We start from the raw sequence: 25838 nt of genomic DNA, 5'->3' as shown, positions 1-25838 counted from the left end.
CCAAAACAGCCACCACACCCATCATGATATATACACCCCAAAACCACCACACCCATCACATCTATATACACCCCCAAAACAGCCACCACACCCATCATGATATATACACCCCCAAAACCACCACACCCATCACATCTATATACACCCCAAAACAGCCACCACACCCATCACATGATATATACACCCCCAAAACAGCCACCACACCCATCACATGATATATACACCCCCAAAACAGCCACCACACCCATCACATGATATATACACCCCAAAACAGCCACCACACACATCACATGATATATACACCCCCAAAACAGCCACCACACCCATCACATGATATATACACCCCAAACAGCCACCACACCCATCACATGATATATACACCCCAAAACAGTCACCACACCCATCACATGATATATACACCCCAAAACAGCCACCACACCCATCACATGATATATACACCCCAAAACAGTCACCACACCCATCACATGATATATACACCCCCAAAACAGCCACCACACCCATCACATGATATATACACCCCCAAAACAGCCACCACATGATATATACACCCCCAAAACAGCCACCACACCCATCACATGATATATACACCCAAAACAGCCACCACACCCAAAACAGCCACCACACCCATCACATGATATATACACCCCCAAAACAGCCACCACACCCATCACATGATATATTCACCCCAAAACAGCCACCACACCCAAAACAGCCACCACAACCATCACATGATATATACACCCCAAAACAGCCACCACACCCATCACATGATCAATATATACACCCCCAAAACAGCCACCACACCCATCACATGATCAATATATACACCCCCAAAACAGCCACCACACCCATCACATGATCAATATATACACCCCCAAAACAGCCACCACACCCATCACATGATCAATATATACACCCCCAAAACAGCCACCACACCCATCACATGATATATACACCCCCAAAACAGCCACCACACCCATCACATGATATATACACCCCCAAAACAGCCACCACACCCATCACATGATATATACACCCCCAAAACAGCCACCACACCCATCACATGATATATACACCCCCAAAACAGCCACCACACCCATCACATGATATATACACCCCCAAAACAGCCACCACACCCATCACATGATATATACACCCCCAAAACAGCCACCACACCCATCACATGATATATACACCCCAAAACAGCCACCACACCCATCACATGATATATACACCCCAAAACAGCCACCACACCCATCACATGATATATACACCCCCAAAACAGCCACCACACCCATCACATGATATATACACCCCCAAAACAGCCACCACATGATATATACACCCCCAAAACAGCCACCACACCCATCACATGTTATATACACCCCCAAAACAGCCACCACACCCATCACATGATATATACACCCCAAAACAGCCACCACACCCATCACATGATATATACACCCCCAAAACAGCCACCACATGATATATACACCCCCAAAACAGCCACCACACCCATCACATGATATATACACCCCCAAAACAGCCACCACATGATATATACACCCCCAAACCACCACACCCATCACAGGATATATACACCCCCAAAACAGCCACCACACCCATCACATGATATATACACCCCAAAACAGCCACCACACCCAACACATGATATATACACCCCAAAACAGCCACCACACCCATCACATGATATATACACCCCCAAAACAGCCACCACACCCATCACATGATATATACACCCCCAAACCACCACACGATATATACACCCCCAAAACAGCCACCACACCCATCACATGATATATACACCCCAAAACAGCCACCACACCCATCACATGATATATACACCCCAAAACAGCCACCACTACACCCCTCACATCTATATACACCCCCAAAACAGCCACTACACCCATCACATGATATATACACCCTAATCCAGCCACTACACCCATCAAATTATATATATATATATATATATATATATATATATATATATATATATACACCCCAAAACTACCACTACACCCATCACTGTACCAGTCCCACCATCATCCTACAGCTTCAGTTTTGGTCGCCTCATAGATCTGCTGGAGGCACAAGAAGAAATGTAGAAGGTGGAGCAGCGGAGATGTGGGAGCGTCTACATGACCACGTACCTTCCAATCTGTGTCGGCTGCAGAGAGGAAAGTGTCCGCAGATTCCTGAAGTCAGAAGAACAGAACATCTCCGTGCATAGCAAGAAATACCAGTCCGAGGAAAAGTAAAATAGGGATCGGCGATGCGGGTGTAGGGAGGACAGCGGAGGGATCGGCGATGCGGGTGTAGGGAGGACAGCGGAGGGATCGGCGATGCGGGTGTAGGGAGGACAGCGGAGGGATCGGCGATGCGGGTGTAGGGAGGACAGCGGAGGGATCGGCGATGCGGGTGTAGGGAGGACAGCGGAGGGATCGGCGATGCGGGTGTAGGGAGGACAGCGGAGGGATCGGCGATGCGGGTGTAGGGAGGACAGCGGAGGGATCGGCGATGCGGGTGTAGGGAGGACAGCGGAGGGATCGGCGATGCGGGTGTAGGGAGGACAGCGGAGGGATCGGCGATGCGGGTGTAGGGAGGACAGCGGAGGGATCGGCGATGCGGGTGTAGGGAGGACAGCGGAGGGATCGGCGATGCGGGAGTAGGGAGGACAGCGGAGGGATCGGCGATGCGGGTGTAGGGAGGACAGCGGAGGGATCGGCGATGCGGGTGTAGGGAGGACAGCGGAGGGATCGGCGATGCGGGTGTAGGGAGGACAGCGGAGGGATCGGCGATGCGGGTGTAGGGAGGACAGCGGAGGGATCGGCGATGCGGGTGTAGGGAGGACAGCGGAGGGATCGGCGATGCGGGTGTAGGGAGGACAGCGGAGGGATCGGCGATGCGGGTGTAGGGAGGACAGCGGAGGGATCGGCGATGCGGGTGTAGGGAGGACAGCGGAGGGATCGGCGATGCGGGTGTAGGGAGGACAGCGGAGGGATCGGCGATGCGGAGGTGGAGAGAACAGCAGAGGGGGGGATCAGTAATGCGGGTGTCGGGAGGACAGCGGGGGGGGGGATCAGTGATGCGGGTGTCGGGGGGACAGCGGAGGGATCAGTGATGCGGGTGTAGGGGGGACAGCGGAGGGATCAGTGATGCGGAGGTGGAGAGAACAGCGGAGGGGGGGGGGGATCAGTGATGTGGGAGTAGGGGGGACAGCGGAGGGATCAGCGATGCGGGAGTAGGGGGGACAGCGCAGGGATCAGCGATGCGGGAGTAGGGGGGACAGCAGAGGGATCAGTGATGCGGGAGTAGGGGGGACAGCGGAGGGATCAGTGATGCGGAGGTGGAGAGAACAGCGAAGGATGGACCAGCGATGCGGGAGTAGGGGGGACAGCGCAGGGATCAGCGATGCGGGAGTAGAGGGGACAGCGGAGGGATCAGTGATGCGGAGGTGGAGAGAACAGCGGGGGGGGGGGGGATCAGTGATGCGGGAGTAGGGGGGACAGCGGACGGATCAGTGATGCGGGTGTAGGGGGGACAGCGGAGGGATCGGTGATGCGGGTGTAGGGGGGACAGCGGAGGGATCGGTGATGCGGAGGTGGAGAGAACAGCGGAGGGGGGGGGATCAGCGATGCGGGAGTAGGGGGGACAGCGGAGGGATCAGTGATGCGGGAGTAGGGGGGACAGCAGAGGGATCAGTGATGCGGGTGTAGGGGGGACAGCGGAGGGATCAGTGATGCGGGTGTCGGGGGGACAGCGGCGCGATCAGTGATGCGGGTGTCGGGGGGACAGCGGAGGGGGGGGGGGGGGGGATCAGCGATGCGGGAGTAGGGGGGACAGCGGAGGGATCGGTGATGCGGGTGTAGGGGGGACAGCGGAGGGATCAGTGATGCGGGTGTAGGGGGGACAGCGGAGGGATCAGTGATGCGGGTGTAGGGGGGACAGCGGAGGGATCAGTGATGCGGGTGTATGGAGGACAGCGGAGGGATCAGTGATGCGGAGGTGGAGAGAACAGCGGAGGGGGGGGGATCAGCGATGCGGGAGTAGGGGGGACAGTGGAGGGATCAGTGATGCGGGTGTAGGGGGGACAGCGGAGGGATCAGGGATGCGGGTGTAGGGGGGTCAGCGGAGGGATCAGGGATGCGGGTGTAGGGGGGACAGCAGAGGGATCAGTGATGCGGGTGTAGGGGGGACAGCGGAGGGATCAGTGATGCGGAGGTGGAGAGAACAGCGGAGGGGGGGGGGATCAGCGATGCGGGAGTAGGGGGGACAGCGGAGGGATCAGCAATGCGGGAGTAGGGGGGACAGCGCAGGGATCAGTGATGCGGAGGTGGAGAGAACAGCGAAGGAGGGATCAGCGATGCGGGAGTAGGGGGGACAGCGGAGGGATCAGTGATGCGGAGGTGAAGAGAACAGCGGGGGGGGGGGATCAGTGATGCGGGAGTAGGGGGGACAGCGGACGGATCAGTGATGCGGGAGTAGGGGGGACAGCGCAGGGATCAGCGATGCGGGAGGAGGGGGGACAGAAGAGGGATTAGTGATGCGGAGGTGGAGAGAACAGCGGAGGGGGGATCAGCGATGCGGGAGTAGGGGGACAGCGGAGGGATCAGCGATGCGGGAGTAGGGGGACAGCGGAGGGATCGGTGATGCGGGAGTAGGGGGGACAGCGGAGGGATCGGTGATGCGGGTGTAGGGGGGACAGCGGAGGGATCAGTGATGCGGGTGTAGGGGGGACAGCGGAGGGATCAGTGATGCGGGTGTAGGGGGGACAGCGGAGGGATCAGTGATGCGGGTGTATGGAGGACAGCGGAGGGATCAGTGATGCGGAGGTGGAGAGAACAGCGGAGGGGGGGGGGATCAGCGATGCGGGAGTAGGGGGGACAGTGGAGGGATCAGTGATGCGGGTGTAGGGGGGGACAGCGGAGGGATCAGGGATGCGGGTGTAGGGGGGTCAGCGGAGGGATCAGGGATGCGGGTGTAGGGGGGACAGCAGAGGGATCAGTGATGCGGGTGTAGGGGGGACAGCGGAGGGATCAGTGATGCGGAGGTGGAGAGAACAGCGGAGGGGGGGGGGATCAGCGATGCGGGAGTAGGGGGGACAGCGGAGGGATCAGCAATGCGGGAGTAGGGGGGACAGCGCAGGGATCAGTGATGCGGAGGTGGAGAGAACAGCGAAGGAGGGATCAGCGATGCGGGAGTAGGGGGGACAGCGGAGGGATCAGTGATGCGGAGGTGGAGAGAACAGCGAAGGAGGGATCGGTGATGCGGGAGTAGGGGGGACAGCGGAGGGATCGGTGATGCGGGTGTAGGGGGGACAGCGGAGGGATCAGTGATGCGGGTGTAGGGGGGACAGCGGAGGGATCGGTGATGCGGGTGTAGGGGGGACAGCGGAGGGATCGGTGATGCGAGAGTAGGGGGGACAGCGGAGGGATCAGTGATGCGGGAGTAGGGGGGACAGCGGAGGGATCAGTGATGCGGGTGTAGGGAGGACAGCGGAGGAATCAGTGATGCGGGTGTAGGGGGGACAGCGGAGGGATCAGTGATGCGGGTGTCGGGGGGGATCAGTGATGCGGGTGTAGGGGGGACAGCGGAGGGATCAGTGATGCGGGTGTCGGTGGGACAGCGGAGGGATCAGTGATGCGGGTGTAGGGGGGACAGAGGGGGGATCCGTGATGCGGGTGTAGGGGGACAGCGGAGGATCCGTGATGCGAGTGTCGGGGGGACAGCAGAGGGATCAGTGATGCGGGTGTGGGGGGGGGGGGGACAGCGGAGGGATCAGTGATGCGGGTGTAGGGGGGACAGATGAGGGATCAGTGATGCGGGTGTAGGGATCAGTGATGCGGGTGTAGGGGGGACAGCGGAGGGATCAGTGATGCGGGTGTAGGGGGGACAGCGGAGGGATCAGTGATGCGGGTGTAGGGGGGACAGCGGAGGGATCAGTGATGCGGGTGTAGGGGGGACAGCGGAGGGATCAGTGATGCGGGTGTAGGGGGGACAGCGGAGGGATCAGTGATGCGGGTGTAGGTGGGACAGCGGAGGGATCAGTGATGCGGGTGTAGGGGGGACAGGTGCCGGCAGTGGAGTATAAGCGGACCGCACTCACCATCTCCGTGTCCTGCCCTCTCAGTAGAGGCTTCTCCTCAGGAAACCGGAGCTCACTCATCCCAGAAAGGCTTAATTGTGGCAGCAGTAAACCTGCAAATCATCAGGATATTCTATAAGACGACATTTCTACTGACAGTTCTCAGGATTCTTCAGATTTCCAGCAGAAAATATATCACAGTACAGAAGAAATCCGATCACAAAGCCGCGGTGTATGAGGGGAGGACACGGTATAGGTCACCGCTATGGCCACGCATGTACGGATACATGTACAGCATAAGCTGCAGATACACGAGAGCAACACAGGGAAGGTCTGATCGGCCGAGTGAGAACAATTTGTTCAAAAGGAGAATAAACCCCCTGCCCCCCTCCAGCCACCTCCTCTCCAGACCGCCCCTGTTCCCTCTCTAGACTCCTCTCCAGACCACCCCTGTTCCCCTCTAGACTCCTCTCCAGACGACCCCTGTTCTTCCTCTACACTCCTCTCCAGACCACCCGTTCCTCCTCTAGACTCCTCTCCAGACCACCCCTGTTCCCCTCTAGACTCCTCTCCAGACGACCCCTGTTCTTCCTCTACACTCCTCTCCAGACCACCCCTGTTCCCCTCTAGACTCCTCTCCAGACCACCCCTGTTCTTCCTCTACACTCCTCTCCAGACCACCCGTTCCTCCTCTACACTCCTCTCCAGACCACCCGTTCCTCCTCTACACTCCTCTCCAGACCACCCGTTCCTCCTCTACACTCCTCTCCAGACCACCCCTGTTCCCTCTCTAGACTCCTCTCCAGACCACCCCTGTTCCCTCTCTAGACTCCTCTCCAGACCACCCCTGTTCCCTCTCTAGACTCCTCTCCAGACCACCCCTGTTCCCTCTCTAGACTCCTCTCCAGACCACCCCTGTTCCCCTCTAGACTCCTCTCCAGACCACCCCTGTTCTTCCTCTACACTCCTCTCCAGACCACCCGTTCCCCTCTAGACTCCTCTCCAGACCACCCCTGTTCCCCTCTAGACTCCTCTCCAGACGACCCCTGTTCTTCCTCTACACTCCTCTCCAGACCACCCGTTCCTCCTCTAGACTCCTCTCCAGACCACCCCTGTTCCCTCTCTAGACTCCCTCTCCAGACCACCCCTGTTCTCTCTCTAGACTCCTCTCCAGACCACCCCTGTTCCCTCTCTAGACTCCTCTCCAGACCACCCCTGTTCCCTCTCTAGACTCCTCTCCAGACCACCCCTGTTCCCCTCTAGACTCCTCTCCAGACGACCCCTGTTCTTCCTCTACACTCCTCTCCAGACCACCCCTGTTCCCCTCTAGACTCCTCTCCAGACTACCCCTGTTCCCTCTCTAGACTCCTCTCCAGACCACCCGTTCCTTCTCTAGACTCCTCTCCAGACCACCCGTTCCCTCTCTACACTCCTCTCCAGACCACCCCTGTTCCCCTCTAGACTCCTCTCCAGACCACCCCTGTTCCCTCTCTAGACTCCTCTCCAGACCACCCGTTCCTTCTCTAGACTCCTCTCCAGACCACCCCTGTTCTTCCTCTACACTCCTCTCCAGACCACCCCTGTTACCTCCATTACATAATAACTCTGTGGATCGCTGGCACATTATTCTTCTTGGCGCTGTGTTTCTCCCATCTGTTTGCACCCTTATATCCCCGGGCTCTCGCCGTCATCGTGTTAGCAGATTCTATTTTGAATATTTCTAGATGTGAAGTGCTGCGTGTTCTCACGTAGGTGTCACACAATCACATAAGGTGCATGCAAATGATGAGGTGACGAGGCCTCTCCAACCGGAGGAGCAACTACAAGATCGCCAACGCCAGAAGAGACCGGCAAGGGTACGGAGACCAGTACTGACCCCCATTCTCCAAAGCCTGGGGACCTCCATGCCCTGGTTTCCACCGGAGGTACCACCAGGGCTCTGGATTACGTGGTATGTGTTAGAGAAATACAATATAAGTTCACAGTGACAAGATCATCAGGTAATTATGAAGTTATTACACCTAGCCATAAAGAAGATGATCGAGGTGAGCGCACCGCGCCTTACCCAGGGCTCCCAACATTCAGGTCCAAATACCAAAGCCATCACCTCCCGCAGGTTATTGCTCACTGACCGAACAATCATGAGATACGGAAACATACAGATGAACGACACGGGGTCAGTACATTGCCATTCATTTCCGTCTGCTTTCAGCTGTTCCAGTCTTGGGGGCCTCATCAGTGCAAGATATGTAAACCGTGGCCCTCCGGAGCGCCCCTTGTAATGGAAGCCACGAGCTGGGAAATGCTGGGCTGCAGGGTCTCCGTGGAGGAGTCTCCAGAAATGAGAGCGCAGATCACGTCCATCTGGACCCAAACCCTCGTTTCTTACAGTAAGCAAATGCATCAGTACTCGGCCATAAAAGGGTTATTCCCACCTATTGGAAAAACAGGGGTCCTCTGACCCCCATTAACTGATTGTTGTCCCCATAATATCTAATGACAAGGTGACCGGGCACTGGCCCTCTCCAATGAAGTCTATGGGAGTTCCGGAAAGAGCTGAGCAAGCAGCGCCACCTCCGCATCGGATTACATTGGCCGCACAGGATCGGCGTTCTCCCAAAATGTGATGGTCTCAGAGGTGGGACCTGCCCCTATGGGAATACCCTTTATCTCAAACAAATAATGAGCTGTAGAAAGTTCCCCAGCACAGAGAAGCGTTCTATATATTACAGCGACCTGACATCTCCGGGTAAACACGAGAAACTGCATTATTTGAGACTAAGCTGCAGCCCCTCCTTACTGACTGTCTCCATCCTGGAGTCGTGTATAGAAAGCAAAGGGCCCATTCAGATCAGGAAACACTAATCCCTGATGGACGGCCGTGTACTCAATCGTCAGCGTTGGTGGCAAAGCTCATTACTAAGCCCCACACTAATTCTAGGAGCAACATCAGCGGAAGAACTTCATCCAGAGCGGATCCATGGAAAATACCGGATATGAGCCGGAGAACACCAGCCTGACCCAAACATCCAGCATTACTGTGGACACCGGCCTGACCCAAACATCCAGCATTACTGTGGACACCAGCCTGACCCAAACATCCAGCATTACTGTGGACACCAGCCTGACCCAAACATCCAGCATTACTGTGGACACCAGCCTGACCCAAACATCCAGCATTACTGTGGACACCAGCCTGACCCAAACATCCAGCATTACTGTGGACACCAGCCTGTCCCAAACATCCAGCATTACTGTGGACACCAGCCTGACCCAAACATCCAGCATTACTGTGGACACCAGCCTGACCCAAACATCCAGCATTACTGTGGACACCAGCCTGACCCAAACATCCAGCATTACTGTGCACAACATCCAGCATTACTGTGGACACCAGCCTGTCCCAAACATCCAGCATTACTGTGCACACCAGCCTGACCCAAACATCCAGCATTACTGTGGACAACAGCCTGACCCAAACATCCAGCATTACTGTGGACACCAGCCTGACCCAAACATCCAGCATTACTGTGGACACCAGCCTGACCCAAACATCCAGCATTACTGTGGACAACAGCCTGACCCAAACATCCAGCATTACTGTGCACACCAGCCTGACCCAAACATCCAGCATTACTGTGCACACCAGCCTGACCCAAACATCCAGCATTACTGTGCACAACAGCCTGACCCAAACATCCAGCATTACTGAGGACACCAGCCTGACCCAAACATCCAGCATTACTGAGGACACCAGCCTGACCCAAACATCCAGCATTACTGTGCACACCAGCCTGACCCAAACATCCAGCATTACTGTGGACACCAGCCTGTCCCAAACATCCAGCATTACTGAGGACACCAGCCTGACCCAAAGATCCAGCATTACTGTGCACACCAGCCTGACCCAAACATCCAGCATTACTGTGGACACCAGCCTGACCCAAACATCCAGCATTACTGAGGACACCAGCCTGACCCAAACATCCAGCATTACTGTGCACACCAGCCTGACCCAAACATCCAGCATTACTGTGGACACCAGCCTGTCCCAAACATCCAGCATTACTGAGGACACCAGCCTGACCCAAACATCCAGCATTACTGTGCACACCAGCCTGTCCCAAACATCCAGCATTACTGTGCACACCAGCCTGACCCAAAGATCCAGCATTACTGTGCACACCAGCCTGACCCAAACATCCAGCATTACTGTGGACACCAGCCTGACCCAAACATCCAGCATTACTGTGGACACCAGCCTGACCCAAACATCCAGCATTACTGTGCACACCAGCCTGACCCAAACATCCAGCATTACTGTGCACACCAGCCTGACCCAAACATCCAGCATTACTGTGCACACCAGCCTGTCCCAAACATCCAGCATTACTGTGGACACCAGCCTGACCCAAACATCCAGCATTACCGCGGACAACAGCCTGACCCAAACATCCAGCATTACCGTGGACACCAGCCTGACCCAAACATCCAGCATTACTGTGGACACCAGCCTGACCCAAACATCCAGCATTACTGTGGACACCAGCCTGACCCAAACATCCAGCATTACTGTGCACAACAGCCTGACCCAAACATCCAGCATTACTGTGGACACCAGCCTGACCCAAACATCCAGCATTACTGTGGACACCAGCCTGACCCAAACATCCAGCATTACTGTGGACACCAGCCTGGCCCAAACATCCAGCATTACTGTGGACACCAGCCTGTCCCAAACATCCAGCATTACTGTGGACACCAGCCTGGCCCAAACATCCAGCGTTACTGTGCACACCAGCCTGACCCAAACATCCAGCGTTACTGTGGACACCAGCCTGACCCAAACATCCAGCATTACAGTGGACACCAGCCTGACCCAAACATCCAGCATTACTGTGGACACCAGCCTGTCCCAAACATCCAGCATTACTGTGGACACCAGCCTGGCCCAAACATCCAGCATTACTGTGCACACCAGCCTGACCCAAACATCCAGCGTTACTGTGGACACCAGCCTGACCCAAACATCCAGCATTACAGTGGACACCAGCCTGACCCAAACATCCAGCATTACTGTGGACACCAGCCTGACCCACACATCCAGCATTACTGTGCACACCAGCCTGGCCCAAACATCCAGCATTACTGTGGACACCAGCCTGACCCAAACATCCAGCATTACTGTGGACACCAGCCTGACCCAAACATCCAGCATTACTGTGGACACCAGCCTGACCCAAAGATCCAGCATTACTGTGGACACCAGTCTGACCCAAACATCCAGCATTACTGTGGACACCAGCCTGACCCAAACATCCAGCATTACCGCGGACACCAGCCTGACCCAAACATCCAGCATTACCGTGGACACCAGCCTGACCCAAACATCCAGCATTACTGTGGACACCAGCCTGACCCAAACATCCAGCATTACCGCGGACACCAGCCTGACCCAAACATCCAGCATTACTGTGGACACCAGCCTGACCCAAAGATCCAGCATTACTGTGGACACCAGTCTGACCCAAACATCCAGCATTACCGCGGACACCAGCCTGACCCAAACATCCAGCATTACCGCGGACACCAGCCTGACCCAAACATCCAGCATTACCGCGGACACCAGCCTGACCCAAACATCCAGCATTACTGTGGACACCAGCCTGACCCAAACATCCAGCATTACCGCGGACACCAGCCTGACCCAAACATCCAGCATTACCGCGGACACCAGCCTGACCCAAACATCCAGCATTACCGTGGACACCAGCCTGACCCAAACATCCAGCATTACCGTGGACACCAGCCTGACCCAAACATCCAGCATTACTGTGGACACCAGCCTGACCCAAACATCCAGCATTACTGTGGACACCAGCCTGACCCAAACATCCAGCATTACTGTGGACACCAGCCTGACCCAAACATCCAGCATTACTGTGGACAACATCCAGCATTACTGTGGACACCAGCCTGACCCAAACATCCAGCATTACTGTGCACACCAGCCTGACCCAAACATCCAGCATTACTGTGCACAAGAGCCTGACCCAAACATCCAGCATTACTGTGGACACTAGCCTGACCCAAACATCCAGCATTACTGTGCACAACAGCCTGACCCAAACATCCAGCATTACTGTGGACACCAGCCTGACCCAAACATCCAGCATTACTGTGCACAACAGCCTGACCCAAACATCCAGCATTACTGTGGACACCAGCCTGACCCAAACATCCAGCATTACTGTGCACAACAGCCTGACCCAAACATCCAGCATTACCGAGGACACTAGCCTGACCCAAACATCCAGCATTACTGTGGACACCAGCCTGACCCAAACATCCAGCATTACTGTGGACACCAGCCTGACCCAAACATCCAGCATTACTGTGGACACCAGCCTGACCCAAACATCCAGCATTACTGTGCACAACATCCAGCATTACTGTGGACACCAGCCTGTCCCAAACATCCAGCATTACTGTGGACACCAGACTGACCCAAACATCCAGCATTACTGTGGACACCAGCCTGACCCAAACATCCAGCATTACTGTGCACACCAGCCTGACCCAAACATCCAGCATTACTGTGCACAACATCCAGCATTACTGTGGACACCAGCCTGTCCCAAACATCCAGCATTACCGAGGACACTAGCCTGACCCAAACATCCAGCATTACTGTGGACACCAGCCTGACCCAAACATCCAGCATTACTGTGGACACCAGCCTGACCCAAACATCCAGCATTACTGTGGACACCAGCCTGACCCAAACATCCAGCATTACTGTGCACAACATCCAGCATTACTGTGGACACCAGCCTGTCCCAAACATCCAGCATTACTGTGGACACCAGACTGACCCAAACATCCAGCATTACTGTGGACACCAGCCTGACCCAAACATCCAGCATTACTGTGGACACCAGCCTGACCCAAACATCCAGCATTACTGTGGACAACAGCCTGACCCAAACATCCAGCATTACTGTGCACAACAGCCTGACCCAAACATCCAGCATTACTGTGGACACCAGCCTGACCCAAACATCCAGCATTACTGTGCACACCAGCCTGACCCAAAGATCCAGCATTACTGTGGACACCAGCCTGACCCAAACATCCAGCATTACTGTGCACACCAGCCTGACCCAAACATCCAGCATTACTGTGGACACCAGCCTGACCCAAAGATCCAGCATTACTGTGGACACCAGCCTGACCCAAACATCCAGCATTACTGTGCACACCAGCCTGACCCAAACATCCAGCATTACTGTGGACAACAGCTTGACCCAAACATCCAGCATTACTGTGGACAACAGCCTGACCCAAACATCCAGCATTACTGTGCACAACAGCCTGACCCAAACATCCAGCATTACTGTGGACAACAGCCTGACCCAAAGATCCAGCATTACTGTGCACACCAGCCTGACCCAAACATCCAGCATTACTGTGCACACCAGCCTGACCCAAACATCCAGCATTACTGTGGACACCAGCCTGACCCAAACATCCAGCATTACTGTGGACACCAGCCTGACCCAAACATCCAGCATTACTGTGCACACCAGCCTGTCCCAAACATCCAGCATTACTGTGGACACCAGCCTGTCCCAAACATCCAGCATTACTGTGCACACCAGCCTGTCCCAAACATCCAGCATTACTGTGGACACCAGCCTGACCCAAACATCCAGCATTACTGTGCACACCAGCCTGACCCAAACATCCAGCATTACTGTGGACACCAGCCTGACCCAAACATCCAGCATTACTGTGGACACCAGCCTGACCCAAACATCCAGCATTACTGTGGACACCAGCCTGACCCAAACATCCAGCATTACTGTGCACAACAGCCTGACCCAAACATCCAGCATTACTGTGGACACCAGCCTGACCCAAACATCCAGCATTACTGTGCACACCAGCCTGACCCAAACATCCAGCATTACTGTGCACAACAGCCTGACCCAAACATCCAGCATTACTGTGCACACCAGCCTGACCCAAAGATCCAGCATTACTGTGGACACCAGCCTGACCCAAACATCCAGCATTACTGTGGACACCAGCCTGACCCAAACATCCAGCATTACTGTGGACACCAGCCTGACCCAAACATCCAGCATTACTGTGGACACCAGCCTGACCCAAAGATCCAGCATTACTGTGCACACCAGCCTGACCCAAACATCCAGCATTACTGTGCACACCAGCCTGACCCAAACATCCAGCATTACTGTGCACAACAGCCTGACCCAAACATCCAGCATTACTGTGGACACCAGCCTGACCCAAACATCCAGCATTACTGTGCACACCAGCCTGACCCAAACATCCAGCATTACTGTGGACACCAGCCTGACCCAAACATCCAGCATTACTGTGCACAACAGCCTGACCCAAACATCCAGCATTACTGTGCACAACAGCCTGACCCAAACATCCAGCATTACTGTGCACAACAGCCTGACCCAAACATCCAGCATTACTGTGGACACCAGCCTGACCCAAACATCCAGCATTACCGAGGACACTAGCCTGTCCCAAACATCCAGCATTACTGTGGACACCAGCCTGACCCAAACATCCAGCATTACTGTGCACAACAGCCTGACCCAAACATCCAGCATTACTGTGCACACCAGCCTGACCCAAAGATCCAGCATTACTGTGCACACCAGCCTGACCCAAACATCCAGCATTACTGTGGACACCAGCCTGACCCAAACATCCAGCATTACTGTGCACAACAGCCTGACCCAAACATCCAGCATTACTGTGCACACCAGCCTGACCCAAACATCCAGCATTACTGTGCACAAGAGCCTGACCCAAACATCCAGCATTACTGTGGACACCAGCCTGACCCAAACATCCAGCATTACTGTGCACACCAGCCTGACCCAAACATCCAGCATTACTGTGCACAACAGCCTGACCCAAACATCCAGCATTACTGTGCACACCAGCCTGACCCAAACATCCAGCATTACTGTGCACACCAGCCTGACCCAAACATCCAGCATTACTGTGGACACCAGCCTGACCCAAACATCCAGCATTACTGTGCACAACATCCAGCATTACTGTGGACACCAGCCTGTCCCAAACATCCAGCATTACTGTGGACACCAGCCTGACCCTAACATCCAGCATTACTGTGCACAACAGCCTGACCCAAACATCCAGCATTACTGTGCACACCAGCCTGACCCAAACATCCAGCATTACCGTGGACACCAGCCTGACCCAAACATCCAGCATTACCGTGGACACCAGCCTGACCCAAACATCCAGCATTACTGTGGACAACAGCCTGACCCAAACATCCAGCATTACTGTGGACAACATCCAGCATTACTGTGCACAACAGCCTGACCCAAACATCCAGCATTACTGTGCACAACAGCCTGACCCAAACATCCAGCGTTACTGTGCACAACAGCCTGACCCAAACATCCAGCATTACTGTGCACAACAGCCTGTCCCAAACATCCAGCATTACTGTGCACACCAGCCTGACCCAAACATCCAGCATTACTGTGGACAACAGCCTGACCCAAACATCCAGCATTACTGTGCACACCAGCCTGACCCAAACATCCAGCATTACTGTGCACACCAGCCTGACCCAAACATCCAGCATTACTGTGCACACCAGCCTGACCCAAACATCCAGCATTACTGTGCACAACAGCCTGACCCAAACATCCAGCATTACTGTGCACACCAGCCTGTCCCAAACATCCAGCATTACTGTGCACACCAGCCTGACCCAAACATCCAGCATTACTGTGCACAACATCCAGCATTACTGTGGACACCAGCCTGTCCCAAACATCCAGCATTACTGTGGACACCAGCCTGACCCTAACATCCAGCATTACTGTGCACAACAGCCTGACCCAAACATCCAGCATTACCGTGGACACCAGCCTGACCCAAACATCCAGCATTACCGTGGACACCAGCCTGACCCAAACATCCAGCATTACTGTGGACAACAGCCTGACCCAAACATCCAGCATTACTGTGGACAACATCCAGCATTACTGTGCACAACAGCCTGACCCAAACATCCAGCATTACTGTGCACAACAGCCTGACCCAAACATCCAGCGTTACTGTGCACAACAGCCTGACCCAAACATCCAGCATTACTGTGCACAACAGCCTGACCCAAACATCCAGCATTACTGTGCACACCAGCCTGACCCAAACATCCAGCATTACTGTGCACACCAGCCTGACCCAAACATCCAGCATTACTGTGCACACCAGCCTGACCCAAACATCCAGCATTACTGTGCACAACAGCCTGACCCAAACATCCAGCATTACTGTGCACACCAGCCTGTCCCAAACATCCAGCATTACTGTGCACACCAGCCTGACCCAAACATCCAGCATTACTGTGGACACCAGCCTGACCCAAACATCCAGCATTACTGTGCACAACAGCCTGACCCAAACATCCAGCATTACTGTGCACAACAGCCTGACCCAAACATCCAGCATTACTGTGGACACCAGCCTGACCCAAACATCCAGCATTACTGTGGACACCAGCCTGACCCAAACATCCAGCATTACTGTGCACACCAGCCTGACCCAAACATCCAGCATTACTGTGCACAACAGCCTGACCCAAACATCCAGCATTACTGTGCACAACAGCCTGACCCAAACATCCAGCATTACTGTGCACACCAGCCTGACCCAAACATCCAGCATTACTGTGGACACCAGCCTGTCCCAAACATCCAGCATTACTGTGCACACCAGCCTGACCCAAACATCCAGCATTACTGTGGACACCAGCCTGTCCCAAACATCCAGCATTACCGCGGACAACAGCCTGACCCAAACATCCAGCATTACTGTGGACACCAGCCTGACCCAAACATCCAGCATTACTGTGGACACCAGCCTGACCCAAACATCCAGCATTACTGTGCACAACAGCCTGACCCAAACATCCAGCATTACTGTGCACACCAGCCTGACCCAAACATCCAGCATTACTGTGGACACCAGCCTGACCCAAACATCCAGCATTACTGTGGACACCAGCCTGACCCAAACATCCAGCATTACTGTGCACACCAGCCTGACCCAAACATCCAGCATTACTGTGGACACCAGCCTGACCCAAACATCCAGCATTACTGTGGACACCAGCCTGACCCAAACATCCAGCATTACTGTGGACACCAGCCTGACCCAAACATCCAGCATTACTGTGGACACCAGCCTGACCCAAACATCCAGCATTACTGTGGACACCAGACTGACCCAAACATCCAGCATTACTGTGGACACCAGCCTGACCCAAACATCCAGCATTACTGTGGACACCAGCCTGACCCAAACATCCAGCATTACTGTGGACACCAGCCTGACCCAAACATCCAGCGTTACTGTGCACAACAGCCTGACCCAAACATCCAGCATTACTGTGGACACCAGCCTGACCCAAACATCCAGCATTACTGTGGACACCAGCCTGACCCAAACATCCAGCATTACTGTGCACAACAGCCTGACCCAAACATCCAGCATTACTGTGCACAACAGCCTGACCCAAACATCCAGCATAACTGTGCACAACAGCCTGACCCAAACATCCAGCATTACTGTGCACAACAGCCTGACCCAAACATCCAGCATTACTGTGCACACCAGCCTGACCCAAAGATCCAGCATTACTGTGGACAACAGCCTGACCCAAACATCCAGCATTACTGTGCACACCAGCCTGACCCAAAGATCCAGCATTACTGTGCACACCAGCCTGACCCAAACATCCAGCATTACTGTGGACACCAGCCTGACCCAAACATCCAGCATTACTGTGGACACCAGCCTGACCCAAACATCCAGCATTACTGTGCACAACAGCCTGACCCAAACATCCAGCATTACTGTGGACACCAGCCTGACCCAAACATCCAGCATTACTGTGGACACCAGCCTGACCCAAACATCCAGCATTACTGTGGACACCAGCCTGACCCAAACATCCAGCATTACTGTGGACACCAGACTGACCCAAACATCCAGCATTACTGTGGACACCAGCCTGACCCAAACATCCAGCATTACTGTGGACACCAGCCTGACCCAAACATCCAGCATTACTGTGCACAACATCCAGCATTACTGTGGACACCAGCCTGTCCCAAACATCCAGCATTACTGTGGACACCAGACTGACCCAAACATCCAGCATTACTGTGGACACCAGCCTGACCCAAACATCCAGCATTACTGTGGACACCAGCCTGACCCAAACATCCAGCATTACTGTGGACACCAGCCTGACCCAAACATCCAGCGTTACTGTGCACAACAGCCTGACCCAAACATCCAGCATTACTGTGCACAACAGCCTGACCCAAACATCCAGCATTACTGTGGACACCAGCCTGACCCAAACATCCAGCATAACTGTGCACAACAGCCTGACCCAAACATCCAGCATTACTGTGGACACCAGCCTGACCCAAACATCCAGCATTACTGTGGACACCAGCCTGGCCCAAAGATCCAGCATTACTGTGCACACCAGCCTGACCCAAACATCCAGCATTACTGTGCACAACAGCCTGACCCAAACATCCAGCATTACTGTGGACACCAGCCTGACCCAAACATCCAGCATTACTGTGGACACCAGCCTGACCCAAACATCCAGCATTACTGTGCACAACAGACTGACCCAAACATCCAGCATTACTGTGCACACCAGCCTGACCCAAACATCCAGCATTACCGTGCACACCAGCCTGACCCAAACATCCAGCATTACCGTGGACACCAGCCTGACCCAAACATCCAGCATTACCGTGGACACCAGCCTGACCCAAACATCCAGCATTACTGTGGACACCAGCCTGACCCAAAGATCCAGCATTACCGTGGACACCAGCCTGACCCAAACATCCAGCATTACTGTGCACACCAGCCTGACCCAAAGATCCAGCATTACTGTGCACACCAGCCTGACCCAAACATCCAGCATTACTGTGGACACCAGCCTGACCCAAACATCCAGCATTACTGTGGACACCAGCCTGACCCAAACATCCAGCATTACTGTGGACACCAGACTGACCCAAACATCCAGCATTACTGTGGACACCAGCCTGACCCAAACATCCAGCATTACTGTGGACACCAGCCTGACCCAAAGATCCAGCATTACTGTGGACACCAGCCTGACCCAAACATCCAGCATTACTGTGGACACCAGCCTGACCCAAACATCCAGCATTACTGTGGACACCAGCCTGACCCAAACATCCAGCATTACTGTGGACACCAGCCTGACCCAAACATCCAGCATTACTGTGCACAACAGCCTGACCCAAACATCCAGCATTACTGTGGACACCAGCCTGACCCAAACATCCAGCATTACTGTGGACACCAGCCTGACCCAAACATCCAGCATTACTGTGGACACCAGCCTGACCCAAACATCCAGCATTACTGTGGACACCAGCCTGACCCAAACATCCAGCATTACTGTGCACACCAGCCTGACCCAAACATCCAGCATTACTGTGCACACCAGCCTGACCCAAAGATCCAGCATTACTGTGGACACCAGCCTGACCCAAACATCCAGCATTATTGTGGACACCAGCCTGACCCAAACATCCAGCATTACTGTGGACACCAGCCTGACCCAAACATCCAGCATTACTGTGGACACCAGCCTGGCCCAAACATCCAGCATTACTGTGCACAACAGCCTGACCCAAACATCCAGCATTACTGTGCACAACAGCCTGACCCAAACATCCAGCGTTACTGTGCACAACAGCCTGACCCAAAGATCCAGCATTACCGCGGACACCAGCCTGACCCAAACATCCAGCATTACTGTGGACACCAGCCTGACCCAAACATCCAGCATTACTGTGCACAACAGCCTGACCCAAACATCCAGCATTACTGTGCACAACAGCCTGACCCAAACATCCAGCATTACTGTGCACAACAGCCTGACCCAAACATCCAGCATTACTGTGGACACCAGCCTGACCCAAACATCCAGCATTACTGTGCACACCAGCCTGACCCAAACATCCAGCATTACTGTGCACACCAGCCTGACCCAAACATCCAGCATTACTGTGCACACCAGCCTGACCCAAACATCCAGCATTACTGTGCACACCAGCCTGACCCAAAGATCCAGCATTACTGTGGACACCAGCCTGACCCAAACATCCAGCATTATTGTGGACACCAGCCTGACCCAAACATCCAGCATTACTGTGCACACCAGCCTGACCCAAACATCCAGCATTACTGTGCACAACAGCCTGACCCAAACATCCAGCATTACTGTGCACAACAGCCTGACCCAAACATCCAGCATTACTGTGGACACCAGCCTGACCCAAACATCCAGCATTACTGTGGACACCAGCCTGACCCAAACATCCAGCATTACTGTGGACACCAGCCTGACCCAAACATCCAGCATTACTGTGCACACCAGCCTGACCCAAACATCCAGCATTACTGTGCACACCAGCCTGACCCAAACATCCAGCATTACTGTGGACACCAGCCTGACCCAAACATCCAGCATTACTGTGGACACCAGCCTGACCCAAACATCCAGCATTACTGTGCACAACAGCCTGACCCAAACATCCAGCATTACTGTGGACACCAGCCTGACCCAAACATCCAGCATTACTGTGCACAACATCCAGCATTACTGTGGACACCAGCCTGTCCCAAACATCCAGCATTACTGTGGACACCAGCCTGACCCAAACATCCAGCATTACTGTGGACACCAGCCTGACCCAAACATCCAGCATTACTGTGCACAACATCCAGCATTACTGTGGACACCAGCCTGTCCCAAACATCCAGCATTACTGTGGACACCAGCCTGACCCAAACATCCAGCATTACTGTGCACACCAGCCTGACCCAAAGATCCAGCATTACTGTGCACACCAGCCTGACCCAAACATCCAGCATTACTGTGGACACCAGCCTGACCCAAACATCCAGCATTACTGTGGACACCAGCCTGACCCAAAGATCCAGCATTACCGCGGACACCAGCCTGACCCAAACATCCAGCATTACTGTGGACACCAGCCTGACCCAAACATCCAGCATTACTGTGGACACCAGCCTGACCCAAACATCCAGCATTACTGTGCACACCAGCCTGACCCAAACATCCAGCATTACTGTGGACACCAGCCTGACCCAAACATCCAGCATTACTGTGCACAACAGCCTGACCCAAACATCCAGCATTACTGTGGACACCAGCCTGACCCAAACATCCAGCATTACTGTGGACACCAGCCTGACCCAAACATCCAGCATTACTGTGGACACCAGCCTGACCCAAACATCCAGCATTACTGTGGACACCAGCCTGACCCAAACATCCAGCATTACTGTGCACAACATCCAGCATTACTGTGGACACCAGCCTGTCCCAAACATCCAGCATTACTGTGGACACCAGCCTGACCCAAACATCCAGCATTACTGTGGACACCAGCCTGACCCAAACATCCAGCATTACTGTGGACACCAGCCTGACCCAAACATCCAGCATTACTGTGCACAACATCCAGCATTACTGTGGACACCAGCCTGTCCCAAACATCCAGCATTACTGTGGACACCAGCCTGACCCAAACATCCAGCATTACTGTGCACACCAGCCTGACCCAAAGATCCAGCATTACTGTGCACACCAGCCTGACCCAAACATCCAGCATTACTGTGGACACCAGCCTGACCCAAACATCCAGCATTACTGTGGACACCAGCCTGACCCAAACATCCAGCATTACTGTGCACACCAGCCTGACCCAAAGATCCAGCATTACTGTGCACACCAGCCTGACCCAAACATCCAGCATTACTGTGGACACCAGCCTGACCCAAACATCCAGCATTACTGTGGACACCAGCCTGACCCAAACATCCAGCATTACTGTGCACAACAGCCTGACCCAAACATCCAGCATTACCGTGGACACCAGCCTGACCCAAACATCCAGCATTACCGTGGACACCAGCCTGACCCAAACATCCAGCATTACTGTGGACAACAGCCTGACCCAAACATCCAGCATTACTGTGCACACCAGCCTGACCCAAACATCCAGCATTACTGTGGACACCAGCCTGACCCAAACATCCAGCATTACTGTGGACACCAGCCTGACCCAAACATCCAGCATTACTGTGGACACCAGCCTGACCCAAACATCCAGCATTACTGTGCACAACAGCCTGACCCAAACATCCAGCTTTACTGTGCACACCAGCCTGACCCAAACATCCAGCATTACTGTGCACACCAGCCTGACCCAAACATCCAGCATTACTGTGCACAACAGCCTGACCCAAACATCCAGCATTACTGTGGACACCAGCCTGACCCAAACATCCAGCATTACTGTGGACAACAGCCTGACCCAAACATCCAGCATTACTGTGGACAACAGCCTGACCCAAAGATCCAGCATTACTGTGGACACCAGCCTGACCCAAACATCCAGCATTACTGTGGACACCAGCCTGACCCAAAGATCCAGCATTACTGTGCACACCAGCCTGACCCAAACATCCAGCATTACTGTGCACAACAGCCTGACCCAAACATCCAGCATTACTGTGCACAACAGCCTGACCCAAACATCCAGCATTACTGTGGACACCAGCCTGACCCAAACATCCAGCATTACTGTGGACACCAGCCTGACCCAAACATCCAGCATTACTGTGGACACCAGCCTGACCCAAACATCCAGCATTACTGTGCACACCAGCCTGACCCAAACATCCAGCATTACTGTGGACAACAGCCTGACCCAAACATCCAGCATTACTGTGCACACCAGCCTGACCCAAACATCCAGCATTACTGTGCACACCAGCCTGACCCAAACATCCAGCATTACTGTGGACACCAGCCTGACCCAAACATCCAGCATTACTGTGCACACCAGCCTGACCCAAACATCCAGCGTTACTGTGCACAACATCCAGCATTACTGTGGACACCAGCCTGACCCAAACATCCAGCATTACTGTGGACACCAGCCTGACCCAAACATCCAGCATTACTGTGCACAACATCCAGCATTACTGTGGACAACAGCCTGTCCCAAACATCCAGCATTACTGTGCACAACAGCCTGACCCAAACATCCAGCATTACTGTGGACACCAGCCTGACCCAAACATCCAGCATTACTGTGCACAACAGACTGACCCAAACATCCAGCATTACTGTGGACACCAGCCTGACCCAAACATCCAGCATTACTGTGGACAACATCCAGCATTACTGTGGACACCAGCCTGTCCCAAACATCCAGCATTACTGTGCACAACAGCCTGACCCAAACATCCAGCATTACTGTGCACAACAGCCTGACCCAAACATCCAGCATTACTGTGCACAACAGCCTGACCCAAACATCCAGCATTACTGTGGACACCAGCCTGTCCCAAACATCCAGCATTACTGTGGACACCAGCCTGACCCAAACATCCAGCATTACTGTGGACACCAGCCTGACCCAAACATCCAGCATTACTGTGGACACCAGCCTGACCCAAACATCCAGCATTACTGTGGACAACAGCCTGACCCAAACATCCAGCATTACTGTGCACAACAGCCTGACCCAAACATCCAGCATTACTGTGCACAACAGCCTGACCCAAACATCCAGCATTACTGTGCACAACAGCCTGACCCAAACATCCAGCATTACTGTGGACACCAGCCTGTCCCAAACATCCAGCATTACTGTGGACACCAGCCTGACCCAAACATCCAGCATTACTGTGGACACCAGCCTGACCCAAACATCCAGCATTACTGTGGACACCAGCCTGACCCAAACATCCAGCATTACTGTGGACAACAGCCTGACCCAAACATCCAGCATTACTGTGCACACCAGCCTGACCCAAACATCCAGCATTACTGTAGACACCAGCCTGACCCAAACATCCAGCATTACTGTGCACACCAGCCTGACCCAAACATCCAGCATTACTGTGGACACCAGCCTGACCCAAACATCCAGCATTACTGTGCACAACAGCCTGACCCAAACATCCAGCATTACTGTGGACAACAGCCTGACCCAAACATCCAGCATTACTGTGCACACCAGCCTGACCCAAACATCCAGCATTACTGTGGACACCAGCCTGACCCAAACATCCAGCGTTACTGTGCACACCAGCCTGACCCAAACATCCAGCGTTACTGTGCACACCAGCCTGTCCCAAACATCCAGCATTACTGTGCACAACAGCCTGACCCAAACATCCAGCATTACTGTGGACACCAGCCTGACCCAAACATCCAGCATTACTGTGCACACCAGCCTGACCCAAACATCCAGCATTACTGTGCACACCAGCCTGACCCAAACATCCAGCATTACTGTGCACAACAGCCTGACCCAAACATCCAGCATTACTGTGGACACCAGCCTGACCCAAACATCCAGCATTACTGTGGACAACAGCCTGACCCAAACATCCAGCATTACTGTGGACAACAGCCTGACCCAAACATCCAGCATTACTGTGGACAACAGCCTGACCCAAACATCCAGCATTACTGTGCACACCAGCCTGACCCAAACATCCAGCATTACTGTGGACACCAGCCTGACCCAAACATCCAGCATTACTGTGGACACCAGCCTGACCCAAACATCCAGCATTACTGTGCACACCAGCCTGACCCAAACATCCAGCATTACTGTGCACAACAGCCTGACCCAAACATCCAGCATTACTGTGCACACCAGCGTGACCCAAACATCCAGCATTACTGTGGACACCAGCCTGACCCAAACATCCAGCATTACTGTGGACACCAGCCTGACCCAAACATCCAGCATTACTGTGCACAACAGCCTGACCCAAACATCCAGCATTACTGTGGACACCAGCCTGACCCAAAGATCCAGCATTACTGTGCACACCAGCCTGACCCAAACATCCAGCATTACTGTGGACACCAGCCTGACCCAAACATCCAGCATTACTGTGCACACCAGCCTGACCCAAACATCCAGCATTACTGTGCACACCAGCCTGACCCAAACATCCAGCATTACTGTGGACACCAGCCTGACCCAAACATCCAGCATTACTGTGCACAACATCCAGCATTACTGAGGACACCAGCCTGACCCAAACATCCAGCATTACTGTGGACAACAGCCTGACCCAAACATCCAGCATTACTGTGCACACCAGCCTGACCCAAACATCCAGCATTACTGTGGACACCAGCCTGACCCAAACATCCAGCATTACTGTGGACACCAGCCTGACCCAAACATCCAGCATTACTGTGGACACCAGCCTGACCCAAACATCCAGCATTACTGTGCACAACATCCAGCATTACTGTGGACACCAGCCTGTCCCAAACATCCAGCATTACTGTGGACACCAGCCTGACCCAAACATCCAGCATTACTGTGCACAACAGCCTGACCCAAACATCCAGCATTACTGTGGACACCAGCCTGACCCAAAGATCCAGCATTACTGTGGACACCAGCCTGACCCAAACATCCAGCATTACTGTGCACACCAGCCTGACCCAAAGATCCAGCATTACTGTGGACAACAGCCT

The 25838-nt window shown here is 53.9% G+C and overlaps 1 protein-coding gene across 2 annotated transcripts in view; it reads right to left on the bottom strand.

Annotated features, from left to right (window-relative positions):
• The window catches only part of LOC142709513 (protein NDRG4-A-like), a 68711-nt gene that overhangs the window by 7080 nt on the left and 35793 nt on the right, over positions 1–25838 (bottom strand). For both annotated transcript variants that reach the window (XM_075848486.1, XM_075848485.1), the window contains exons 2-3: positions 6152–6243; positions 2196–2240 (exon numbers count right to left, since the gene is read on the bottom strand). In XM_075848486.1, the coding sequence (XP_075704601.1) occupies positions 2196–2240; positions 6152–6243 (137 nt within the window). The remainder of the gene's footprint in view (positions 1–2195; positions 2241–6151; positions 6244–25838) is intronic.

Source organism: Rhinoderma darwinii, unplaced genomic scaffold (assembly GCF_050947455.1).
Source record: "Rhinoderma darwinii isolate aRhiDar2 unplaced genomic scaffold, aRhiDar2.hap1 Scaffold_4141, whole genome shotgun sequence".
In the NCBI taxonomy this organism is placed as follows: Eukaryota; Metazoa; Chordata; class Amphibia; order Anura; family Rhinodermatidae; genus Rhinoderma; species Rhinoderma darwinii.
The sequence above is the reverse complement of the archived record's forward strand: the minus strand, read 5'-3'. Positions and strand labels throughout refer to the sequence as shown.